This window comes from Podarcis gaigeae, assembly GCF_964106915.1.
Source record: "Podarcis gaigeae genome assembly, chromosome: 10".
In the NCBI taxonomy this organism is placed as follows: Eukaryota; Metazoa; Chordata; class Lepidosauria; order Squamata; family Lacertidae; genus Podarcis; species Podarcis gaigeae.
In genome coordinates, this window is record NC_139686.1 from 62,896,505 (window position 1) to 62,920,835 (window position 24,331).

The 24,331-nt window shown below is 41.6% G+C and overlaps 1 protein-coding gene across 5 annotated transcripts in view; it reads left to right on the forward strand.

Moving 5' to 3' along the window:
- BRD1 (bromodomain containing 1) overlaps positions 1 to 24,331 on the forward strand; it is a 44,977-nt gene that overhangs the window by 2,630 nt on the left and 18,016 nt on the right. For 2 of the 5 annotated variants that reach the window (XM_083701327.1, XM_083701328.1), the window contains exons 2-8: positions 5,512 to 6,889; positions 9,927 to 10,083; positions 10,373 to 10,504; positions 11,729 to 11,857; positions 16,549 to 16,861; positions 19,169 to 19,426; positions 21,463 to 21,951. In XM_083701327.1, the coding sequence (XP_083557453.1) occupies positions 5,526 to 6,889; positions 9,927 to 10,083; positions 10,373 to 10,504; positions 11,729 to 11,857; positions 16,549 to 16,861; positions 19,169 to 19,426; positions 21,463 to 21,951 (2,842 nt within the window). In that variant the 5' untranslated portion in view covers positions 5,512 to 5,525. The remainder of the gene's footprint in view (positions 1 to 5,511; positions 6,890 to 9,926; positions 10,084 to 10,372; positions 10,505 to 11,728; positions 11,858 to 16,548; positions 16,862 to 19,168; positions 19,427 to 21,462; positions 21,952 to 24,331) is intronic. The other 3 variants (XM_083701329.1, XM_083701330.1, XM_083701331.1) reach the window with 2 other exon arrangements.

Consider the following 24,331-nt stretch of genomic DNA (forward strand, 5'->3'; position numbering starts at 1 on the left):
TACTATCCAGTAGTCTTCTATTACCACTTTTTTAAGAAGCAGCTGTTGCCTGTTGAATTGCTTTCTGATACATGTTTTGCAGTCTGCACAGTTTTTAAAAGTAATATATCAAAGCTAAGTTTTGCAGTGATAACTTTATAAATACTATTTTGTTTTGTGCTTCAGTTCTTTTTATAAGGCTGTATAAGAAGCTTTAGAAATTACGACAGTCTAAGCTCAAATAAACCACAAACACAACCAGTTATTGGGTAATAACAGAAAAAAGATTGTGACCTAAGAATCATTCTGCATGTGAAGGCGTGCAGGACTTTGGGCCTGTGTCCATAAAATGTTTGAGCAAGTTTTTTTTAGGCATGCATTCCTTTAAGTGTCTGTTATAGCTTTGTAGTCCATGGTGGAACAGTGGGAGGAAGGGAGATAGGGTGCTTTGCTCAAGATTACCAAATACTAGTAACCCTTAACAACTTTAACTCCATTGGCATACTTGTCATCTGGGTGCATGGACCTTCCTGTTGTGGTTGTAGCATCCGCAAATGCAAGGGATACCCATAGTATTTCTGTCCTCTTACACCCCACTCGCAGATGAGTGCTTCCCAAACCACGAACTCATTTTCCTTGACTATATTGTGGATATGAGAGTTGTAGACAGACCAATATTTCCTATAACAGCCTAGTTCACTGAGTGTTCATATACTGAGCTGGAGGACATGGAAATACAGGACCATTGCCCTGTTCATTTGGGGGATTCTGTGTACGTGTACATACAAAGGACTTTTACCTCCCATGCTTTTTAAGGTGAATACATGAATGCACATGAGCTATCGGTGACATGGGCACTTAAAATTAAATACAGTCTGGAGTAGGCATATGTGATCTTGTGTAGGTGGCATAGGCCCTTCAGCACACTTGATGCACACCCTCTTGTGCACTTACTGAAATGAAATAATTAGCTTTTTATCAAACCTCCCAGAGGAATTGAGTGAGCTTAGATAATGGTTGAAAAAATTATATTTAATTTAATATGCTTTTACTAACTGCATGAAATTATTCTAATCCTCGGGGAGCAAAGCTTTCCTTAGTAACGTTGAATGGTTGTATGGCTCTAAATGATCAAGGCTAGCCACAGTTTTTTACTGATTATATCAAGTTGACCACTTATTGTGGTCCATGTTCTAAGAAGCTAATTCGTTGTTGATTGTGCTGTAGTTTAGTCTGGAAAATAGCACTGAGGCTATCCAGATAATACATTGTTTTGTTATCTAGTAGTCATAGTCTTGTTTTGTTCCTGTTAGAGTAAAATTGATCCTGTGGCAGTGAAGGTTGGTGCCTTGGGGAGAGAATCTGATGCTGTGAGACAGTCTTCTCCAACCTTTTGTCCTCCAGATAGTTTGGACCATTGGCCATGCTGGCTGGGTCTGATGGGAGTTGTAATCAAAACATCTGGAAAATCTGCCTTAAGTGAATACTTGTTCAGCAGATAGTTTATTTATTGAATGAAAAATAATTGCTGTAAACAGAACAATAAAATTTGCCTACATTGTTTGTAAACAGGACAGTTTACAGAAATGGCCAAGGTGTGATTTTGCTCCTTTCGTTTTTGAGATCAACTCACTGTATTTCCTTTCTTTCACATTTTGGCATGTGAATTTTCACAACATAACTCTTCTTTTTCTCTCTTGCCCTGTTCCCCATTAGAAGCACATTGCATCCCTCACAGGTGCTGCCTCGTACTTGCATTTGTGTACTGTACTGTATTAAACACCAGCATTTCCCACCAAATTTCTGACCCTATTAAAAGACAGAGCCATTCAAATATCATTTTTCTGCTGATGAGCAAGTCAAGCAATACACTAAAGGGGAAGGAACCAATGTCCCACTTCTTCCCAAGCATATCAGTCATAATTACGTTCCTCCAAGTTTTCTCCAAATGATTTTTTTATGGGCTCATTTACACTGCATCACAACATTTGTTGGTTCATAACTACAAATTGTGTCAGTGTCTGCTTTAACCCAGAACCTGAAAGTGTTGCTATATCTCATTATGAAAACTGTCCCTTCTCAGAGGCAAGTAAAAGAGATATGTACACAAAATATACCATCCTCTGTATAATTTCCAGACAGTATGTATTAAAAGCTACACAACCATAAACACAAGTGAAATCCTGTAACATCAGGTAAAATGGTTTCTATTCTACCTAAGAAAAATAAAAACATTATGGAAACAATCTTTGTTGATAGTAATATAGGTCACAAACATGAATTATGTATATATTGTAGTTGAACAAAAATATCTACAAATTCAGCATTGGATTTAATTCTGTGGATTTCACGTGCTGGCTTAGATCCAGACCATGAGATAAATTAGGCTACTTGTGCAACAGAGTTGTTTCTTTACCCCTAAAATCTGTTCCTCACAGTTGGTGTGGGGAGAGACCACTTTCTCACTGTAGCCCTCCATGTGCAATCCCATGTTCCTTGGCTTTGGAGAGCTCTGTGGGTTGCAGTCAGAAGGAGTCGGTGAGGAACCACTGCATGAAAGACCTTGTGCAAGTCATTTTTCATAATTGGAGATCCATTTTGCTTGATAGAAGAGTAGAATGCAATCCTCAATAGTGTGGAGCTAAGGAGAATAAAAAATGTTTTAAGTAGTTGTTGACATCTGTCAGTTGCTATAACAAATCCTTCATAGAAATCAGCATCTGATGCTCACTTCACATTTCTTTGAGCCATTTTTGCAGAGGTCCATTTAAAAAATATTTCAAGACATCCTGTATTAGAAACAAGGTGATGGATTTTTATTTTCTTTCTTTTGCACTGGTGGTGGTGGGAGGTCCCAGGGAATTACCTGATGGAACATTGTCTTGTATAGTTATCACCTCTCCAATGATAGCCTTAGATGCCTTCATTTACTGGCACCATTCCGTTCCTTGCACCAAAATTTCAAGCTCTGGTATAATTCAATATCTGTCTTTAGGATAACCCATCTAAATAAAACAAATAGGTGCAAAATAAACTTTCCAAATAATGTTAAAATGTTTGATCCAAAAGGCTATGCACAGTATTCTGCAAATGCATTGGAGCTTCCTAGCTCCTTTCATTGCAGGTGTACTATCTCTCACTCTGTCATTCAAACACCCACCCACCCACACCCACCCACTTATTCTCCATTCTGCCTTCTTGCTTTTGGAAGTCACAGGACCCTTCAGGATTCTTCATGCTGTGAAATGCTGCAAAAATTGGCAGCCCCAGTCCTTACAAGCAGATGGGTTTTTTCTGCCTGTGCATAGGACTCTGGTGTCAGTGAAGTGTACCTGTTTTAGTTTATGCTATGCTATGTTACACCTGTGAATGATGGATAGTTGTTTGAATGTGAATTAAGGAGTGGCTCACTATTTCAAATATATATAGTGAAAGTAGGAAGTGGCATGCCCAATGAATCATTAATCTCTCCAATAAACAAATCTGCAATCAAAGCTTGCTATTGCTTGAAGGACTGGTTCACATTCTGCACACTTCTGAAAGCACAGGTGCTTTGTTCTCCCTTTGCTTCTGCCAGTCCTTAGCTGCAGGAAAGCAAACCAGAAGCTAGCTTTCCATCATGCAGGAACCAGAAGTAATGGTTTGTTCCCTCCTCCCACACAAGCCATGAGCAGTATGGCTGGGTGATATATTGTCCAAAACAGTTTTAAAGTCCATATAATGATACTGGTTTCATAATTTTTAACCGGGCAATATTTTACAAATTGTGATGTGTGTGTTTGTGTGCTGCGCAAAAATCACAATGTAGGAAAAACCGTGAAGCCATCCAGTGCCTCTACATGGCTCCATCCTTATTTCAGACATTGTGATATATGAGTAAATTGCATTGTTTAGCTGGTGATATATCACAGTGTTGAAAGGCCAGCCTTAATGAGCAGTATGCAAATATTTGTTTTTTGCTTACACTGTGTGGTGTGTTTGTGAGTTTGGGCAAATGACAACCACTGGTTTGTAAGTAACTTGAATCCACCCTCCAGTTTCTTCTCCAGTGTGCTGAAGGCAAAAACAAAGCACAGTCTTTCGATCAACGTGCTCCAACACACTGATCACTTTATACCAGGGGTGGTCAACTCCCAAGAGACTGCGATCTACTCACAGTTAAAAACTGGTAGTTATCTACCCCCTTTTGGGGGGTTCAGGTCTAAGTTGCCGAGCTTTTAGGAAGGGTGAAGGCCCGTTTTTGGGGGGAGCAGGACGAAAATGATGAGCTTTTTTAGGGGAGTCAAACTTGTTGAGTTTCTTTGGGAGGAGACAGTGATCTACCCGTGATCTACCACAGACATTCAGTGATCTACTGGTAGATCACGATCTACCTGTTGGACCTGCCTGCTTTATACCATAGTTTATTTTAAACTATGTTTTAAAATGACATGTGAACTGGACTGTAGACAGGCTCACTGATCGTCTGTTCAAGTTACTAATGAACGTACTGCATATCACATGCTGTTAGTCTTTTTTTCTCCTTTTATTTAATATCAGGCAAAATGTGTTATGCATGTATTTTTAACAGCACAATATTTACATCGACGTCAGTGTCCCTTACTCCCAAGTAAGCGTGCATAGGATTTAAGCAATGCTGTCACCAGGGAGGCTCTTCTATTGCCATCACTTAATAGCTTCAGGTTTCAGGTGAAAACATTCCTCTTCAACCAGGCCTTTGACTTTTAACAGTATAGAGCCTTTTAGAAGGGATGGGATACTTTAACGTTTTCTTTTCATTTCTGGTTTTAATGTTTTATGTGTTTTTTAACAATGACTTTTTCCTGCCTGTGACAAAAAAATGCAACAGATAAATGGAATAATGATAATAAGTGGATAAACTATTTAGTTTTAAGAAATGGGCTTGTTTGTGTCTTGTGTGAGTAGAAAAATGCTTCTGAAACCTTGCTGAATTATTCTGAATGTACCTGCCCTGCTGCAACTTCCTGTTTCTCATCCCAAGCCATTAGACAAGGGCTCTCAACCCTCAGGAGCAGCTTTGGGTGGTTGTAGTCAGGAAAGCCCTACTGTACAAGCAGATTTTCAATCACAGTTCTCTGGATCCAACTCATTTTGAATACCAGTGACCAGCAAACCAGTAAATATATCATGCTACTAGATCATGCTATAACTCTGTTTCTTCAGATATTGTTAAACTACGATCTTCATCACTTCTAGCCATTGTGGCCAGTAGTCAGGGATGATGGGAGTTGTAGTACAACAACATCTGCATAGCTAAGGTTGGGGAAGGCTGATTTAATGACAGCACACACATCTGTTTAAGAGTTTTCTTAAATTACAAAAATGTGTGGAGTTCTTACTGTGGTCTTATGAAAGTATTTTGTTTCATAGTTTTTAAATGCCTTCAAGATACTACATTTAATTTTTATCATAGAAACCACCTAGTAGGTAAAAAAATGTTTCTCCGTTTGTCTTTCCTGTTTTCATATTAAAATATACAATTTCATCTTACAATCATGCTTCTAATTTTAGGTAATCAGTACCAAATGAGGAGGAAAGGAAGATGTCATCGAGTATCTTCAGCAAGACACTCTTCTTCGCCATGCAGTATTAAACACTCCCCTACTAGAGAAACTTTGACCTATGCCCAGGCTCAAAGGATGGTAGAAATAGAAATTGAAGGGCGATTGCACAGGATCAGTATCTTTGAACCCCTGGAAATTATATTAGAAGATGATCTTACAGCCCAAGAATTAAGTGAATGCAACAGCAATAAAGAAAATAGTGAAAGGCCACCAATCTTTCTGAGAACAAAGAGGCATAGAAACAACAAAGTTAAAAAGAAAAATGAAACGTCTCCGAGTGCGCATGGCATCCCGTCTACAGCAAGTACTCTTCCAGAACCCAAAGTGCATATTGTTGAGTACAGTCCACCTTCTGCACCCCGGAGGCCTCCATCGTACTATAAATTTATTGAAAAGTCTTCGGAAGAACTTGATAATGAAGTGGAGTATGATATGGATGAAGAAGATTATGCGTGGCTAGAAATAATCAATGAAAAGCGAAAGAGTGATGGATTCTCGGTTGTATCGCAAAACATGTTTGAATTTCTTATGGACCGTTTTGAGAAAGAATCTTATTGTGAGACTCAAAAACAGGGTGAGCATCAGTCTTTAATTGATGAAGATGCAGTTTGTTGTATTTGCATGGATGGAGAGTGTCAGAACAGCAATGTAATTCTTTTTTGTGATATGTGTAACTTAGCAGTGCATCAGGAGTGTTATGGGGTGCCATATATACCTGAGGGCCAGTGGCTCTGCAGACAGTGTCTACAGTCCCGTTCACGGCCTGTAGACTGTGTACTGTGTCCAAACAAAGGAGGTGCCTTTAAAAAGACAGATGATGATCGATGGGGACATGTTGTTTGTGCTCTTTGGATTCCGGAAGTTGGATTTGCCAATACAGTTTTTATTGAGCCAATAGATGGAGTTAAGAACATTCCCCCTGCCCGATGGAAGTTAACATGCTACCTCTGTAAACAGAAAGGTGTTGGTGCCTGTATTCAGTGCCACAAAGCAAACTGCTACACAGCATTCCATGTTACATGTGCTCAAAAAGCTGGTTTGTATATGAAAATGGAACCAGTGAAAGAATTAACTGGTAGTGGCACGACATTCTCAGTAAAAAAGACTGCATATTGTGATGTACATACACCACCAGGTTCCATTCGGAGACCTCTGAACATTTATGGAGAAGCTGAAATGAAAAATGGCCTCTATAGAAAAGAGGGCTCTGCCAAAACAAGGTCCACATCAAAGGTCAGAAAAAAGGCTAAAAAGTCGAAGAAGACACCGGCTGAACCCTGTACAGTTATGCCTGCAGTATCTGCTCCGTGTATCCCTCCTCAGAGGTAAGAAAAACGTTAGAAGTCAATGCTTTATTTACCTTAATAGTACGTTAAAGTTAAATTTGCTTTATTTTAATTTTCTTTTAGTTGTCAGCTTATTGATAGGGAATGAAACTTGCAATACTTTATGGCACTATTTGACAAACAAGTTAATAGAATTTTTTTAATCTTCTTACTCAGTAACTTAATATTTTTGTAGAAGAGTGAGGATAGCTTTCAGAGTCATCATTGCTGTGGTTTGAGTTCACTTACCATATTTTTCGCCCTATAGGACGCACCGCCCCATAAGGCGCACCTAGTTTTTGGGGGAGAAATAAAGGGGGGAAATTATTTCCCCCCCAGGCATGGGGCTGGGGCGGGGGAAGCCCGAGCTTCCCCCGACCCCAACCCCCAGAACAGGCAACTCTCTGCAAGCCGCAGGAGCCCAGCGCCGGGCTCCTGCGCTTTGCGGAGAACTGCATGAAGCCTGGGCGCACTGAGCTCAGTGCGCCCAGGCTTCAGCATGCAGGCAACTCTCCGGCGCGGGCTCCCACGGCTTGTGGAGAGCTGCGTGAAGCCTGCATTCGCCCCATAGGACGCACACACATTTTCCCTTCATTTTTGGAGGGGAAAAAGTGCGTCCTATAGGGCGAAAAATACGGTAAATTGAACAGGAATCCTTTAAATTATTTGCCTAGATCACAGGTGGACGGTCTGTAGCCTTTGACCTCATTTTATTCAGCCTTCAGTGTTTCTTGAAGCTGCCACCTTTCCCCATCCCATCAACATTTCTTCTCTGCTCATACATTTCCTACTTACTCTTCTTTGTTTTTCAAAGTGTTCTTCCCCTCCTTATGTAGCTTCGGAGCAACTGCAAGTGGCAGTATTTCGCTTAATTTAAATTTATGTTTGTTTCTCTAAAGAAAATAATTTCCCCTGCTTGTATGGCTTGAGGAAATGGATGTCTGAGAACAAATGGATAGGCTTTTGCTGTTTGTGTGACCCATCGAAAGAATTACTTTTACTTGCTTTCAAAAACAACAGCTATTAATCTGTTGTTCTAAAAAAAATCCCCTGTATGCTTATTTGAGAGCAACCCTGTCACAGTCCCATGAGACTTTCTTCTGAGTAGACTTGCACAGAATGGTCTTGATTCTCACATTCATCTAGTGAATGTTTCTAGTTCTACCCATCATCGTTTCTGTTTCTGTCCTCCACTGAAATGCAGCCCTGAAAAAGGGGTTGCCTACATCCTCAATTAGCAGTTAGAATTTATTTTATTTTATGGGGTTCCCTGTTTTCCCCCCCAGCTATGCTGTGTTAGTGGAGTTGGGTTTGTGAATAGGGGGGCTATTCAAGAGTGACTTCCTGTTTGTATGATGGTGTCAACCTCTAAACATTCAGAGGGGTTAAACACAAAACATCATGTATATATTTAAATAATTTCATGGAACTCATTAATTTTAGAAAGTATCCTTATTGGCTACATATTGCTTTATATTTTAAAATTATATCCTGCCTTCGTCCCCAGAGGAGCCCAGGGTACTTACTGTGTGTGATGTGATACCCACACTGGAAATGGAAGGTTGGGTGCTGCATACTTCTACTATTTCATATATTGACTTTGTTTATTTTGAGAAATCTTAAAGGCAACCCTAACAGGTGTAATATCTTGGGACATATTTGCCTCAACCCAGAAAACTACTGGGCAGACTATTTGGTCTAATCTTGGTATTTTATCTGATATTAGGAAGTGTTAAATATTTCCCTTTCCCCTGTGCTTTTAATAGTGTACTACTGCCTCTGAAATAATTACACATACAGACCAATGGCCCAGATCCAAGTCCGATTGTACTCAGGGAGGTTGGGAGGGTTGCCAATCTTGCTTTTGATTTATAGCTCCTAATTCTGAATTTAAATTTACTCTTGATGGTTCCCAACCTTCAGGAGCAGTGGAATAGGCATTTGGATGGGTGGCCAAAAAAACCCCCTTGTATATGTGCGTGTGCAGTTCTTTGGATGCTATATGCGGTTCTAATACCTTTGTATATCCCTTGAATAAAATTAGTGAAGTTGCATGCAGATTTGTAAGGAGAATTGTTTCTAATAACAGTTTTAGCACTCATTTGTAAATTTGTTTTCCCCCAAAAATATTTTGGTTAATTACTAGAAGGTTATTTCTGCCTCAACATTCCTAATGTAATCCCCTATTATCCAGATTGGCATGCCATGAAGAAGAAAAAACTAGTGGAAATAAGATGCACCTGTTAGTACTTAGATGAAGCAAACACAGCTGGCATAGTAATAGAAATATAGCAGTCTGATACATCAAACTTGTAAATGGCAACTTGCCTGGATCTTATATCAGTTAAGAATTATCTCTAGGCAACCAGGTTAATTGAAAGAGAGTTGATTCTTTTTTTAGTATTACACAGTCAAATGTGTCTTAACAGGTATGTGTTTGGACATGTGATACTATAAGTCTTGTAAACGTGCTTCCCAGGCTTCACTACATAACTTCAGTAGCAAAACCGTTAAATAATTTAATGAAAGAAAGGAATTCAGTGAATATGTATTGATTTGTCAAAGGTCTTAAGGTATGTGTGTAGTTCAGGCTCTTTCTTTTCTTTTTGGTCTGTATTGTGAAACATTCCACTAAGACAGGTGAAAATAACATTCTTGCTATATCAGGTTTGTAAGATTTATGTAACTGTTTATAATACCCTGCTTCTAAAAGTGTGACTAGCTCCGAGTACCTAAAATAATTTTCAGTTAGCGTTTCTTGGGGAGCAGTCCCTTACCCCCAGTGCATGGTAAAACTTTTGAAATCAAGGGTAATTCCAAAACAAGTTTGCGATGTAACATAGGTATGTCATCCAAAATAAAAAAAGGGGGGGATACCTGGCTTTCCTGAAGTTCTTTTTACACCAGCCCATGTAAATATTGGTATCATTTCAAAACCAACATTTCCGATTCAGAAGTATTCCATTTTCTTTCTTAATTAATATATGCAGCGCTGAGTTACAAAAATTAATATGTTTGTTTCCCCCCTATGCTTTAGATTAAATAAAATTATGAATCAGGTGGCTATTCAGCGAAAGAAGCAATTTGTTGAAAGAGTACATAGTTACTGGTTACTTAAAAGGTTGTCCAGAAATGGTGTCCCTTTATTGAGAAGACTGCAGTCTAGTTTGCAGTCACAAAGAAACACACAACAGGTATGTATCTTCCGTAATTTCCAACATAATTAAACTGCTCATGTGATTTGAGTTGATAATATATGGCATAGGTAGCTAGGAACAGTGTAATTGTGTATTAAGTGAAAATGAAGATGAGATTTTAATTCCTATCTTTGTTCTATCAGAGAAAAATAGTATACCTGGAATCGTAAGTAACTTCACAGGCTAGCTGGACTCAAAATTATTCTTGAAATGCTTGCTAGAAGCTATTGTTAGCTGTAGAGTTAAGAGCAGAATAACATAGAAACCACTACTTTTCTTTCGTAAGAGGGAAGATGATGAAGAAACACAAGCCTTAAAGGAGAAGTTGAAGTACTGGCAAAGGCTCCGTCATGATCTGGAGAGAGCACGGCTGCTGATAGAACTTATACGAAAACGAGAAAAGTTAAAAAGAGAACAGGTATATGAGTAATTTTATTTATTAGGATTTTGAAGGGAAATGTTGCCAAGTCAGGATTGATTCAAAGGATACACACTCGGGGACCCACAAATCTTGGGTGGCCTTGGTAGCCGCCAGAATTTATGGTTACCAGAAACCTGCTCTTCTCATAATGAGGGAGGGGTAGGATCCCCTTGTATCTGACATCACAATATGTGGAGGACATCTCTGAAGCATAGTGAACTGTCAGGAAGAACCCCTTTCTCAAATTCTAATCTCCAGGGGGTTTTTAAGCGTGTTTCATGCTCCATTTCTGAAACATTTTGGACGCCCACATAGTGAATCCTACCCTCTTCCCAATCTTAGAGCTTTGGGGATCAGAGATCTCATGCATTTGTACCGTGCTTGCTCATAGAATTGGAAGGTACCCCAAAGATTGCCTAGTTCCAGTAAACGTAGCGCTGCATCCCAGATGGCTGGCCATCCAGCATTGAAACACTTTAATGAATGAGTGTCCACCTGCCAAGACTCTTTGTTCTACTGTCAAGCAGCTTGCATTGTCAGAAAGTTGTTTCCTAATGTTTAGTTTAATTCTGTCCCGTCCCCCCGCTTTGTCATTTGAACCCATTGTTTTTGGGTCCTGCCTTCTGGAGCAACAAAAAACAAATTTGCTGTTACTTATGTGATGGCCATCTTCAGATATTTGGCTATGGCTATCGTGTCATTTTTTAAAAGCCTTTTCTCCAAGCTAAACATACCCAACTCCTTCAACCTTTCCTAATAGGCCTTAGTCTCAATATCCCTAACTTTCTCTGTAGGTGTTTGCGCATGTTTCAGGGCAACTTGGAACAGCCTTAGAGCACCTTGGAAGTGTGGCGTAACTGGAAAGGCTCCAAGCTTTGAAAGAGCACCATGATTATGTGTCGTGTTTTCATTGGTATACTCTCTTCTTGAATGTTACCTATGGCTCTACGTTAGTTGTATTGCCAAAAGCACACGGGGTTTTGTAATTAAGCTGTAAACATTGCCAAATACAGGCAAATCAATGTTTCCTTGTTACTGCACATTGAACATACATCACATATAACATTTAAGCTGCAGTACTTTGTGAGTAAGCACCATTAAACTTGTTGGAATTTATTTCTGAATACAGTTGCTTAGGATTGATAAATTCAATTTTTCATACTTACAGTCTGCAATCGTATCCATGAATGAAATGGGCTCTGTTTGTCTTCCATTGCATAGATCAAAGTGGAACAGGTTGCCATGGAACTTCAGCTAACTCCATTTACTGTACTACTGCGGTCAGTTCTAGACCAACTACAGGAAAAGGATTCTGCTCGCATATTTGCTCAACCAGTGAATCTTAAAGAGGTGAAACTTTAATATTTCTGATACAGTTGATCAGTTTTGTATTGAAGCGCTAGCTTGGTAGCCATAGGTGTCATGGAATTTCATGCAGGTGAGTGAGTAACCTGGCTGAGGATGGACAGATCACTCCATTCCTCATTTGCACTCAGCATAGAGATTGAGGGAGTTGCCAGAGGAGGAAAGTCCCCCTCTGCCAACAGCATGGAAATACAATGCAGGATGTGGAACCTGGTAAAAAAAGAATTGGCATTACCAGACTTGCACATGAAGGATAAAATGCTTTAATTTGCAAACATTAAAATGTTAATACCTTCATTTTCTAAACTTTGTGAAAGCATAAATATAAAAATAATTATTTTGTTAAAATTAAACATTAAAGGAGGAATCCAGTATCTGTTCGTGCAAGGATTTCTGCTCCTGCTAGTGCAACTGTTTAGTTCAATCCAACCCTAATATTTGATTCTTCAACCAGATGATAGCATTTAATCATACAAATCTCAGAAGAGTACTTTAGATTATTTTCTAGCTTAACTATTAAAATTAATTTGTCTTTGCCCAGGTCACTTTAAAATAAAGGTTGCCTTTAAAAGTAGATTAAGGGAACAGAGTAATAATAATAATAATAATAATAATAATAATAATTTATTATTTGTACCCCGCCCATCTGGCTGGGTTTCCCCAGCCACTCTGGGCGGCTTCCAACAGAGATGAAAAATACACTAAAATGTCACATATTAAAAACTTCCCTGAACAGGGCTGCCTTCAGATGTCTTCTGAATGTCAGGTAGTTGTTTATCGCTTTGACATCTGATGGGAGGGCATTCCACAGGGCGGGCGCCACTACCGAGAAGGCCCTCTGCCTGGTTCCCTGTAACTTGGCCTCTCGCAGTGAGGGAACCGCCAGAAGGCCCTCGGGGCTGGACCTCAGTGTCCGGGTAGAACGATGGGGGTGGAGACGCTCCTTCAGGTATACTGGACCGAGGCCATTTAGGGCTTTAAAGGTCAGCACCAACACTTTGAATTGTGCTCGGAAACGTACTGGGAGCCAATGTAGGTCTTTCAAGACCGGTGTTATGTGGTCTCGGCGGCCGCTCCCAGTCACCAGTCTAGCTGCCGCATTCTGGATTAGTTGTAGTTTCCGGGTCACCTTCAAAGGTAGCCCCACGTAGAGCGCATTGCAGTAGTCCAAGCTGGAGATAACCAAAGCATGTACCACTCTGGCGAGACAGTCTGCAGGCAGATAGGGTCTCAGCCTACGTACCAGATGGAGCTGGTAAACAGCTGCCCTGGATACAGATTTGACCTGTGCCTCCATGGACAGCTGTGAGTCCAAAATGACTCCCAGGCTGCGCACCTGGTCCTTCAGGGGCACAGTTACCCCATTCAGGACCAGGGAATCCTCCACACCTGCCCGCCTCCTGTCCCCCAAAAACAGTACTTCTGTCTTGTCAGGATTCAGCCTCAATCTGTTAGCCGCCATCCATCCTCCAACCGCTTCCAGACACTCACACAGGACCTTCACCGCCTTCACTGGTTCTGATTTAAAAGAGAGGTAGAGCTGGGTATCATCTGCATACTGATGAACACCCAGCCCAAACCTCCTGATGATCCCTCCCAGCGGCTGCATGTAGATGTTAAAAAGCATTGGGGAGAGGACAGAACCCTGAGGCACCCCACAAGTGAGAGCCCAGGGGTCTGAACACTCATCCCCCACCACCACTTTCTGAACCCGGCCCAGGAGGAAGGAGCGGAACCACTGTATGACAGTGCCCCCAGCTCCCAGCCCCTCAAGACGGTCCAGAAGGATGTCATGGTCGATGGTATCAAACGCCGCTGAGAGATCCAGCAGAACTAGGAAACAGCTCTCACCTTTGTCCCTAGCCCACCGGAGATCATCAACCAGTGCGACCAAGGCAGTTTCAGTCCCATGATGAGGCCTGAATCCCGACTGGAAGGGATCCAAATGGTCCGCTTCTTCCAGGCGTGCCTGGAGTTGTTCAGCAACCACTCGCTCAATCACCTTGCCCAAGAATGGAAGGTTTGAGACTGGGCAATAATTGGCCATCGTGGCCGCATCTAAAGATGGTTTTTTAAGAAGCGGTTTAATAACCGCCTCTTTCAGCGGGTCTGGGAAGGCTCCCTCACGGAGGGAAGCATTCACCACCCCACGAAGCCTATCGCCCAGTCCTTCCCGGCTAGCTTTTATAAGCCAGGATGGGCAAGGATCCAGGAGACAGGTGGTTGGCTTCACTCGTCCAAGCAGCCTGTCCACATCCTCGGAGGTAACAGATTGGAATTGATCCCACACAACTTGACCAGACAGGACTCTAGCACTCTCCCGCCCCGGCCCTGCTCCCACAGTGGAGACTACTTCTTCCCGAATCTGAGCGATTTTATCTGCAAAAAACTTTGCAAAATCATTGCAGGAGATCATGTGGCCCATACTGGGCCCCAATGTAACAGGTGGTTCCGCTAAATTGTGAACCACCTGAAAAAGTCTCCTGCTTCTGTTTTCTGCAGATGCAATAGAGGCGGTGAAGAAAGTCTTCTTCGCCGTCGCTACCGCCACTTGGTAGGCTCGACATTGAGCTCTAACCCGTGTCCGGTCAGCTTCAGAATGAGTTATCCGCCACCGGCGCTCTAGCCGTCTCAACGATTGTTTCATTGTCCTCAGATCCGTGGAAAACCACGGGGCTGTCCAGGCTCCATGCAATCGGAGAGTGCGCTTCGGAGCCAAACAGTCAATAGCCCTGGTTAACTCCACATTCCAGCGGGCCACCAGGGAATCGGCTGAAAGGCCATCAACATGGGATAAAGCATCCCCTACCACTCTCTGGAAACCATTTGGATCCATTAAGTGGCGGGGGCGGACCATCTGAATCGGTCCCACCTCCCTGCAGAGGGGATGGGTCGCAGAGAAGTCCAGTTGCACCAGGAAGTGGTCTGACCATGGCACTTCTTTCGTTTCACTTTTACTTAGTGTCAGATCACCAACATCCGTGGAGGTAAACACCAGGTCCAAGGCATGTCCGCGGCTATGGGTTGGGCCAAACTTATTCAGGGACAGCCCCATGGAGGCCATGCTTTCCACGAAGTCCCGAGCGGCCCCTTGTAAGGTCGTCTCGGCATGGATGTTAAAATCCCCTAGGACGACCAAGCTAGGTGTCTCCAGGAGAACATCCGCCACGACCTGAAGCAGCTCTGGCAGGGAATCCTTGGTGCAGCGGGGAGGTCGGTACACCAAAAGGAATCCTGTACTGCCCCTATTGCCCAACTTCCAGAACATGCATTCAGAAAACTGGGTCTTCCCAATAGGACGCCTGGTGCAAACTAATGACTTCCTAAAAATCACTGCAACCCCCCCTCCCCGCCCACATGACCTGGGTTGCTGTGCGTAAGAGAAACCTGGTGGACAAGCAGCGGCAAGGACAGGCCCATCTGCTTCATCCAACCAAGTCTCTGTTACACATGCCAGGTCAAGTCCTCCATCCATGATCAAGTCATGGATGGCAGTGGTCTTATGAATCATTGACCTGGCATTGCACAGCAACACTTTCAGGTCATGTGGGTATCCCTTGCTGATTCTAGTATTCATCCGGTCAGGACCAGACCCGGAGGCAGGGATAGTCCTCAGACAACGACTAAACCTGCCTCCTCTGTAATGACATGGTCTGGTCTTAGTGTAACACCTTCTCCTACCCGTGATCACTGAGATCGGTTGTCCCAGTGCATTCCCCCCTGTGAAACATATCCCAGCCATTTTATGGGCTGGGGCCCATTCCCCGGCAGCCCTGACCCCTCCCCTTAAGAGCAAAATAACCCCTTAAAAACAAAACAAAAAAACCAACAAAAAAAAACCAACACAAATAAAACACTGCAAACAAAAAACAATAAAAATTACAAAAATTACAAAAACATAAAATCAAACAAATTCCCAGGCCCAATAAACATCCACCCCACCCCACCCCCCCACATACAAAAAATTCAAAATAAAAATTTTAAAACATTTTAAAAGCACTCTGCACCCCTCCAGCAGTAACAGCAACTGTCCTAGTGAGGCCCGTCAGGCCCTGCCCTGGGCCAGGTGGTAAGTGGCAGGAAGGAGCAGGGCCCCATACACTCACACAGGAGAGTCCTCCTGGGCAGCAGAGCGCAGCAGTCCTTATGAGGCTTCAGGCCCCGCCCCAGGCCAGATGGTGAGTGGCAGGAAGGAGCAGGGCCCTCAGACACTCACATACAGGAGAGTCCTCCTGGGCAGCAAATCGCAGCAGTCCTTATGAGGCTTCAGGCCCCGCCCCAGGCCAGATGGTGAGTGGCAGGAAGGAGCAGGGCCCTCAGACACTCACATACAGGAGAGTCCTCCTGGGCAGCAAATCGCAGCAGTCCTTATGAGGCTTCAGGCCCCGCCCCAGGCCAGATGGTGAGTGGCAGGAAGGAGCAGGGCCCTCAGACACTCACATACAGGAGAGTCCTGTATGAGAGGTTTACAGAGGTTTGGAAAGTGCAAAGCTTCAAATTATCAAGGTCACAAACATACACATTTATACATTTCTATGTATCACATTGATTCAATATTTTTAGGAAGAAACTAATTTTTGCCTTCTGTTAATGTGGTATAGTATATTTATATTTCTGCTTCAATCAAAGAGCAAAGAATTAAAAATATTTTTTTAAAAAAAATAATGTACTTGCAGGTTCCAGATTATTTGGATCATATTAAACATCCCATGGATTTTTCTACTATGAGAAAACGGTTGGATGCCCAAGCTTATAAAAATCTCAATGAGTTTGAAGAAGATTTTAACCTTATCATTGAAAACTGTATGAAATACAATGCAAAAGATACAATATTCTATAGAGCTGCTGTGCGGTTAAGAGATCAAGGAGGTATTGTTCTGCGACAAGCTAGAAGAGATGCGGAGGCAATTGGGTATAATAACGAAACTGGAATGCACTTACCTGAACGGCCTAAACTTGAATCTCCTCCACCTTTTACCTGGGAAGATGGTAAGGACGCATCAGAATGAGTGTTGATATAATATTTTCAGGTTATTGAGTGGGTCAATTCTTGTTCAGAATTCTTGACCTTTTAAACAAGGTGTTTTTCTCACACAAAGCTCATCTTTGCCTATAGCACTAAGCTGTGAAACATGGTTTATTAAAATCTACTGTGCATGAGCTGTGTGCAACCCAAGCATTCCTATGTCACTCCTCTTCTTTCACAAGTGGAAAGAAACTATGAAGTGGAAAGTTTAATGTTATATCCAAACCCAGCATGTAATGTTAAGTACAAGCCACAATTTATAGCCAGCTTTAAATGATGGTTGTTGGCTTAGCCATTTTAAAAAAGCCCAAACATGATCTCAAGTTCAAAACACAAAAGCTAGGAGCTTTGTGATTTGGTTAGCCGCTTCATTCCCAGGAACAAAGGAGTGAAGTTAGGCAGCGTATGCAGTGTGGTTTGATAAATGAAGATTCATGGCTTAGCAGTATATGCAGTTGGTACCAAAGTGTGGCGCTTTAGGGATATGGCAAGGGTTTCCTGCACTTGTGGCATCGTGGGGACTGCTGTAATGTAGAAAGCCTTATCACAATTTTTTTTGTATCTCTGAGATTAAAGATCATTTTGTGATATGAAGCAGGAAGACTGCTCTTAGGAAAGTAAATACTGAAATCCTATTGTTTATTTGCATGTTTTGTGGACTCTGCTTCTGGAATGTAGGTGTTGCAATAGGAAAAAAGTGTTGGACAGTAAAAAAAACTGATAAGAACATAATGAAGCAAAATAAAAAATCACTTTTTTTAGAAAGATGGCAAGATATTTTAACATGGGAGGTTAAACTAGGGGTGAATGGACTTTCCTCATTTCATTCTGGATTCCTTCCACAGATTAACTGACAGTGCCTGTTATGTTTGTCTTCCAGTTTATAGTGAATTTCTAGAACATGTACTATTTGCTTTTGCCACAGCTTCCTGTTTCTACCATTTATTTGCATAATTTCCCCATCTACTCACTCTTACCCCGATATGATTTATATTCCTGCCTGTATCATAATTACCTTTCTGGCCTCCTAGGAAAAGAAAGGAATCTTGATTTCAGCTTCTGCACACACAGAAGCAATTTTTAATGTATATGTCGAGAGAGTTAATTAAACCTGTGGTAGGCTTTCTTCCTTCAAAAGCATGCATGTAAACTAGCAGTAGTGCAATAGTAATCCATTTGTTATTATGCCGTGAGATTTGAGAAAAAGCACTTCTCATACATTCATATGAGATTTCGGGGATGGCAAAGGAGTTTTTATAGCAATTCAAAAACACATACTCCCAGTGCAGATGTCGTTACAAGTCCCTGGAATGCAGAGTGGAAGAATAGCAGAAAGCAAATGTATCAGTGCTGTTTCATGACCTGTGCAAGGTAAATTTGAATCGCTAAATCTGTGGAGAAATTCACAGGGAGGGAAATTCTGCATACAGGCTTACACATAGAATTTGTTTCAGATTGGATGGCCAAATATATTAGTAGCTTTGATACAATAACTCATAAAGGCATTTTTGTGCCCTTCAGGACATAAAATTCATGTTCAGTTCATGTTGCAGAGGGAAGTGAATGAGATCATCAATAGAGCTTGTGGAGCTGCCAGGACAGTCTTAGCATTGAATATTTGAAATTGAATCATACCATTGGCTCATTTTGCTCAGTGTTGTGATTAGATGTAGCTTTCAGGTTTCAGGCATTGGTTTTGCCCAGCCCTGCTATTGAGGGTCCTTTCAAGTGGAGATGCCAGTGATTAAACCTGGGTCCTTTGGCATGCAAAGTTAGTACAGTCACTCCTTGGTTGTTGAACGCCTTGGTACTCGTACGTTTTGGCACCCGAACGTCGCAAACCAGGAAGTGAGTGTTCTGGTTTGCGAACGTTCTTTGGAACCCGAACATCCGACTGCTGCTTCTGCGGCTTCCAATTGAGTGCAGGAAGCTCCTGCAGCCCAATCGGAAGCCGCCCCTTGGTTTTCGAAGTTGAACGGACTTCCAGAATCTGTTAAAGAACCAAGGTTCGACTGTACTTTGGAACATCTGCTTTGCATGAGGAACGTCCACTGCACCAGAGACCGCTGTCTGAAATCCTAGAGATTTCCTAGGTATGTTTTAATGATTTTAGTGAAAACTGCTGTTGGGACAATACCAGCTGCAGTGGGAGAACAGAATCCTACAATTTATCAAGTGTTTCTGCTGCACCCGTGTCACACTGTTTTAGCTGTGCTCTTAATGCTATAGGGTGAAAAACATTGTTCAAATGCCTATGTTTTTAACTTCAGTGGATAGGTTACTGAATCCTGCTAACCGAGTGCACATGTCTTTGGAAGAACAGCTGAAAGAGTTACTAGAAAAACTTGATCTCACCTGTGCAATGAAATCCAGTGGTTCTAGGAGTAAGCGAGCAAAGCTTTTAAAGAAAGAAATTAACTTGATTCGCATCAAGATAAGCCAGCAACAGCATCAGCCCTCTCAGATTGAATCAGGTATTGGAAGTTTTGAAGAAGAAAATGCAGTATTAGAACAAGAAGGCGAAGAAGGTAAGATCTGTTAATTTAAGCAAGTATTAATAAAAAGTTGATAGAAATTGCCACAATCCTTGAGTGAAAGGGGATAAGAAATTTACTTAGTGTTATCAAAAGCCCTGCACTTCTGTATACTTTTGTAGGTTCTATATACAAATTTAGGAATCTTAACTTAATTGGTTAGTATATAATCAGAGGTGGGTTTTTTTTAAAAAGGCTTTACTCTCTTAAGTTTCCTGCCCAGATTCCGAGAGTACCTTAATCCTAAGGTAAAGGTAAAGGTATCCCTGCCCGTACGGGCCAGTCTTGACAGACTCTGGGGTTGTGCGCCCATCTCACTTAAGAGGCCAGGGGCCAGCGCTGTCCGAAGACACTTCCGGGTCACGTGGCCAGCGTGACATCGCTGCTCTGGCGAGCCAGAGCCGCACACGGAAACGCCGTTTACCTTCCCGCTGGTAAGCGGTCCCTATTTATCTACTTGCACCCGGAGGTGCTTTCGAACTGCTAGGTTGGCAGGCGCTGGGACCGAGCAGCGGGAGCGCACCCCGCCGCAGGGATTCGAACCGCCGACCTTTCCATCGGCAAGTCCTAGGCACTGAGGCTTTAACCCACAGCGCCACCTGCGTCCCTCCGTACCTTAATCCTACAATGAGTGAATTACAAATAATTGCTTTTGAGTAAACATGTATAAGATCAGAGTGATGCTGGCAGGATTGCATAGGGATTAAGAGATTTCAGAAAATCCATATTTGTGCATCCTTGCTCAGTTTCTTGCAGCAGTAAAATAAGTTTGTTTTCCATATAAGCTAGAAATCACTATAATCCAGTTTAAAAGGGAGCATATAGGAATGGAAAAAATAAGAGTAGATTGAAGAGGTGAGAATAATCTAATGCGCCTAAAGAAGCTTACTGTTGCACCTATCTGTTTCCAAGTGATTATCCAGTTTTTACATTACATAGAAAGTTGCATTTGTTGCGGTGGGCCTTCATATTTTCATTAGTGGCTAGTTTCTTTCCCTGCTGTCGCACTGGAAATTGCTCCCGATACAGCCGATAAGGCAGTTGTTAATAGCTCAGGTGCACATGTTTGCTATGTCTACTGTCTTCACAGTCATGGCCATGCAAGTTTTATAGGTGAACTGCAAAAAAAGAAGGGAAAAACCGGAAAAATTAAAAGGTTGAGATGTGAATAAAGAATGTATGCTGAATCCTTTTTTAAGTCAAAAATATGGAAAAGGTTCAAAAATCCAAAGCAAGTTTAAATGGGGAGCTGTTTAGTATTTTCATTGTGTGTAGAAGCAAATTGCAATATATATATCTCTCCTCCAAATAGTGGGTGAAATTCAGTGTCATGTAAGCAGTCCACTGATCAGTCAGGTACACTACAGAATGTCATCCTTAGTGTTGGGTTCACTACAAGCATGACTTAAGTCTGGAGCCAACCTATGATATTTCCTGTCGGGTTTTTGCCATTAAGATAGAAGTGTAAGTTTTACTGAATTGAAACTGGTAACCGTAACTCTAAGCTGTTTTGCAGTTCTCAATAATATATTAATTTAGCAACGCTTTCAAAGCCCCCTATTAATTCTCAACAGTTTCAGGCTCCAAAAGTGTTTAAAAAAAACTAACTGAAAAAGTTTAAACAGGTAAGGTGGATATATTACTCAGCTTACTGTATTTTAAGTACTTTTATAAACAGCTTACGTCATGAAACGCTATGCAATTTGAAAGCTAATAGTATTTTAGAGGCTTAAAACATTGGCACAAATTGGAACTCTTAAGATTCAATCCACAATGCAAGAGTGAGTCCTTTGGTTCCAGTGGGACTCGCTATGAAATAAATACATTGAAGATTAGAGCCAATCTTTTCCACACTTACCATATTCCCCTAAATCCAGGCACTAACTAGGACAGTTGGTTTAAAGTTTATGTGTTATACTTTGTATCAAACAACAATAATTATTGTGGGCTACATATTTGATACTAAGTTTTATGTAGTAGCTCTTATAACTTATCAGTTTTCAAAAACCCAACTTTATTAATTTTTTCAGGAGATAAATCTCCCCCTAAACTTGAACCATCAGATGCATTACCTCTTCCTTCAAACTCGGAGACTAATTCAGAGCCACCAACCCTCAAACCTGTAGAACTCAATCCAGAGCAGAATAAACTTTACAAAAGAGTAAAATTTGACAATGAATTGTATAGTACTTCCATTCAGAAAGAAATAAATGGACACACTCCAGAACACTTACTTGACAGTAATCTCAGTGAGTCGACCGTTTCTGCTGTAGCTGAGTCATCAACTGATGTAAACAGACGTACTTCTGTTCTCTTCTGCAAATCGAAAAGTGTAAGCCCCCCAAAGTCTGCAAAGAACACTGAAACCCAGCCAACTTCTCCACAGCTAGGGACCAAAACCTTTTTGTCTGTAGTCCTTCCAAGGTTGGAGACACTACTGCAGCCCAGGAAAAGATCAAGGAGTGCTTGTGGAGATTCTGAGGTGGATGATGAGTCCCCTGTAAAGCGTTTGGATACAGGTAAACATTTGCTTCCATATTCTTTTTAAAGATAACATGGATAAATAATAATTTAATCCTTTTTTAAAAAAAAGCCCACATTAAATTGACAATATAAATGTACAGCTTTATATTTGTAGAAGCCTGATATCTTCTGACATCTGATTAATTTGTTTTATCCATGTTGTCTAACTTCATATTCAGGGATGGTTGTTTTTTCTTTTTTCTTTGCTGCTGTGATCTGCTCTTCTTTTAAATTAAATTGGATGTTACATCTTTCTGCAAACCTTCTCCACTAATGAATCTGAATGCTTGCAGCCTAGTTAGCTATCTTTTATATGGCTACCTTTGTGTCTAATCATGAGAAGAATATACATGGATTCTGGTAAAGGTCAACTTTAGGATTTACATTCAAACCCAAAAAGGTTTGGGCCAGTTCTGTTGTGCCATTCCCAGAAGCAGCCCTCTCTAGAGTATAAATTGTTGTTCCCCCCTACGTTTTATGCGTTGGATCCAAGCAGCTGTGTACGTTGCTTGCCAGGATTAAACATCATGGTTTTCCTTTAGTGCTTGAGCACTGGGAGTGCCCCTTTGGATCCAATCCTATATTACACTCTGTGTGTGTGTGTGCGCGCGCGCGTGTGTGTTTCAAAGAAAACCCTCAAAGTTATGAATGAGATTAATCTGGGGGAAAAGTTTTATTAGTGTTATGAATTATTATTTTTTTGAGTGATAGGTTCTTACAAAGCAAACCAAATCCCTACTCTGGCCAGGGCTTGGATGAAGAAGTGGTGTCCCCCCAACTCAACTGTGCCTGGGCTTTGCTGGCAGGAAGCGGAGCCCCCGTGGAGCTCTCCTTTATTCACCTGCCTGAACGGTGGTTATATGGAAGCTGTTGCTGGTGGTATCTAGTATAAAGCCCCCCCCCCCAAAGGGGTGTCTAGGAAGGCAGAGGTGGAGTTGGACCAGCAACAGGTTAACTGAATTAAAAAGGTGGCCGTACTGGTGGTAAGTTGCGATCTGGACCTGTTTGCTGTGCCAGCCTGGCGTAACAAACCATAAGGTTTTCCTGTCCATCTCCTTTCTTCCTGTGACGAAGATTGTGTGGGAGCAGGAAAGGAGATTTTGAGTCCGTAACACACAGCCGGTCTCTTAACCGTGGTCAGACAAGAGGGAATGTGATATCTGCATTGTGTCATTGAAAACGTGTATCATTTTTAAAGGATCAGTTTGGCGATACAAAATGCACACACTTGATTATGACGTGCTGCTGTTAATGTCAACTTTTCAAGCATTTGAGCAGCTTGTTTTAAGCATAACGGTCTGACATTCATCTTTCATATACTTGTGTTAAGCAGGTTTATTTGTTTGCAATGTAGAAAATAGTGGTGATTTACACTTTTACTTTTGTGTGAAACGGCAAAAGCAGAAAGTAGCTTGGCGAACGGTATTAGTTTTAGTGGTTCAAGCCATCAGACCTGATTCACAGCAAAGAGCTGTTCTGTTGAACAAACCAGTAATTGAGCAAACCAGTAACAGTAGCAAACCAGATTTTCAGGATGTTACCCTTCAAGATGCATATTCAGTAAACTTGTTGACTTCAGCTAATTATCTCTTTAAATTAGCTAACAAGATTGCTTTCCTCTCTACTGTTCTGCTTCCATGTTTTTCTTTTCTGTGGCCAGGAGTTCAGTTGAAGAGGCTGTGATTGGCATACGTTTTCAAGTATTAATTGTTCGGAGAATATTGCAGGTATCAAATATGGGTTTAAATCCAGAGCAAGTTAGTCTTACTTGGGTCCTGTTGAAGGAAATGGAACTTAGATCCCATTGAACTCGGTGCAACTTACGTGCAGCTAACTAGTTCTGGATGCATACAGTTGTGCTCTGCATCTCGATGGGGAATGTGTCACAGGAACAACTGTTTAATGGGCTGCCCCAACTATCACACACTATAGAATGTTTTTACCCACAAAGTCTATATTTGAGTTTCCACCCCCACCATTTCTCATTGCAGTTTCTAGAAATGTCAAATCAAACTGTGTTGACTAGCATTTGGTGCAGAGAGAGAAATGTCCCTCTGTACGTTTCCATGTGTGTTTATTTACTTATTCATTTTTTCATTTATATACACACACATATACATAGATACAAACCCCATTTACCTGAATATCCACCAGAAGCATGTTATTAGCCTGACTTGTTTTAGCAAATAGTAGCATCTAGAACATACTTCCTCAACCTCGGCCCTTCAGATATTTTTGAGACTACAATTCCCAGCATCCCTGACCACTGGTCCTGTTAGCTAGGGATCATGGGACTTGTAGTCCAAAAACATCTGGAGGGCCGAGGTTGAGGAAGCCTGATCTAGTAGCTGCTTGACTTAGCTTTAAAGTCAGTAT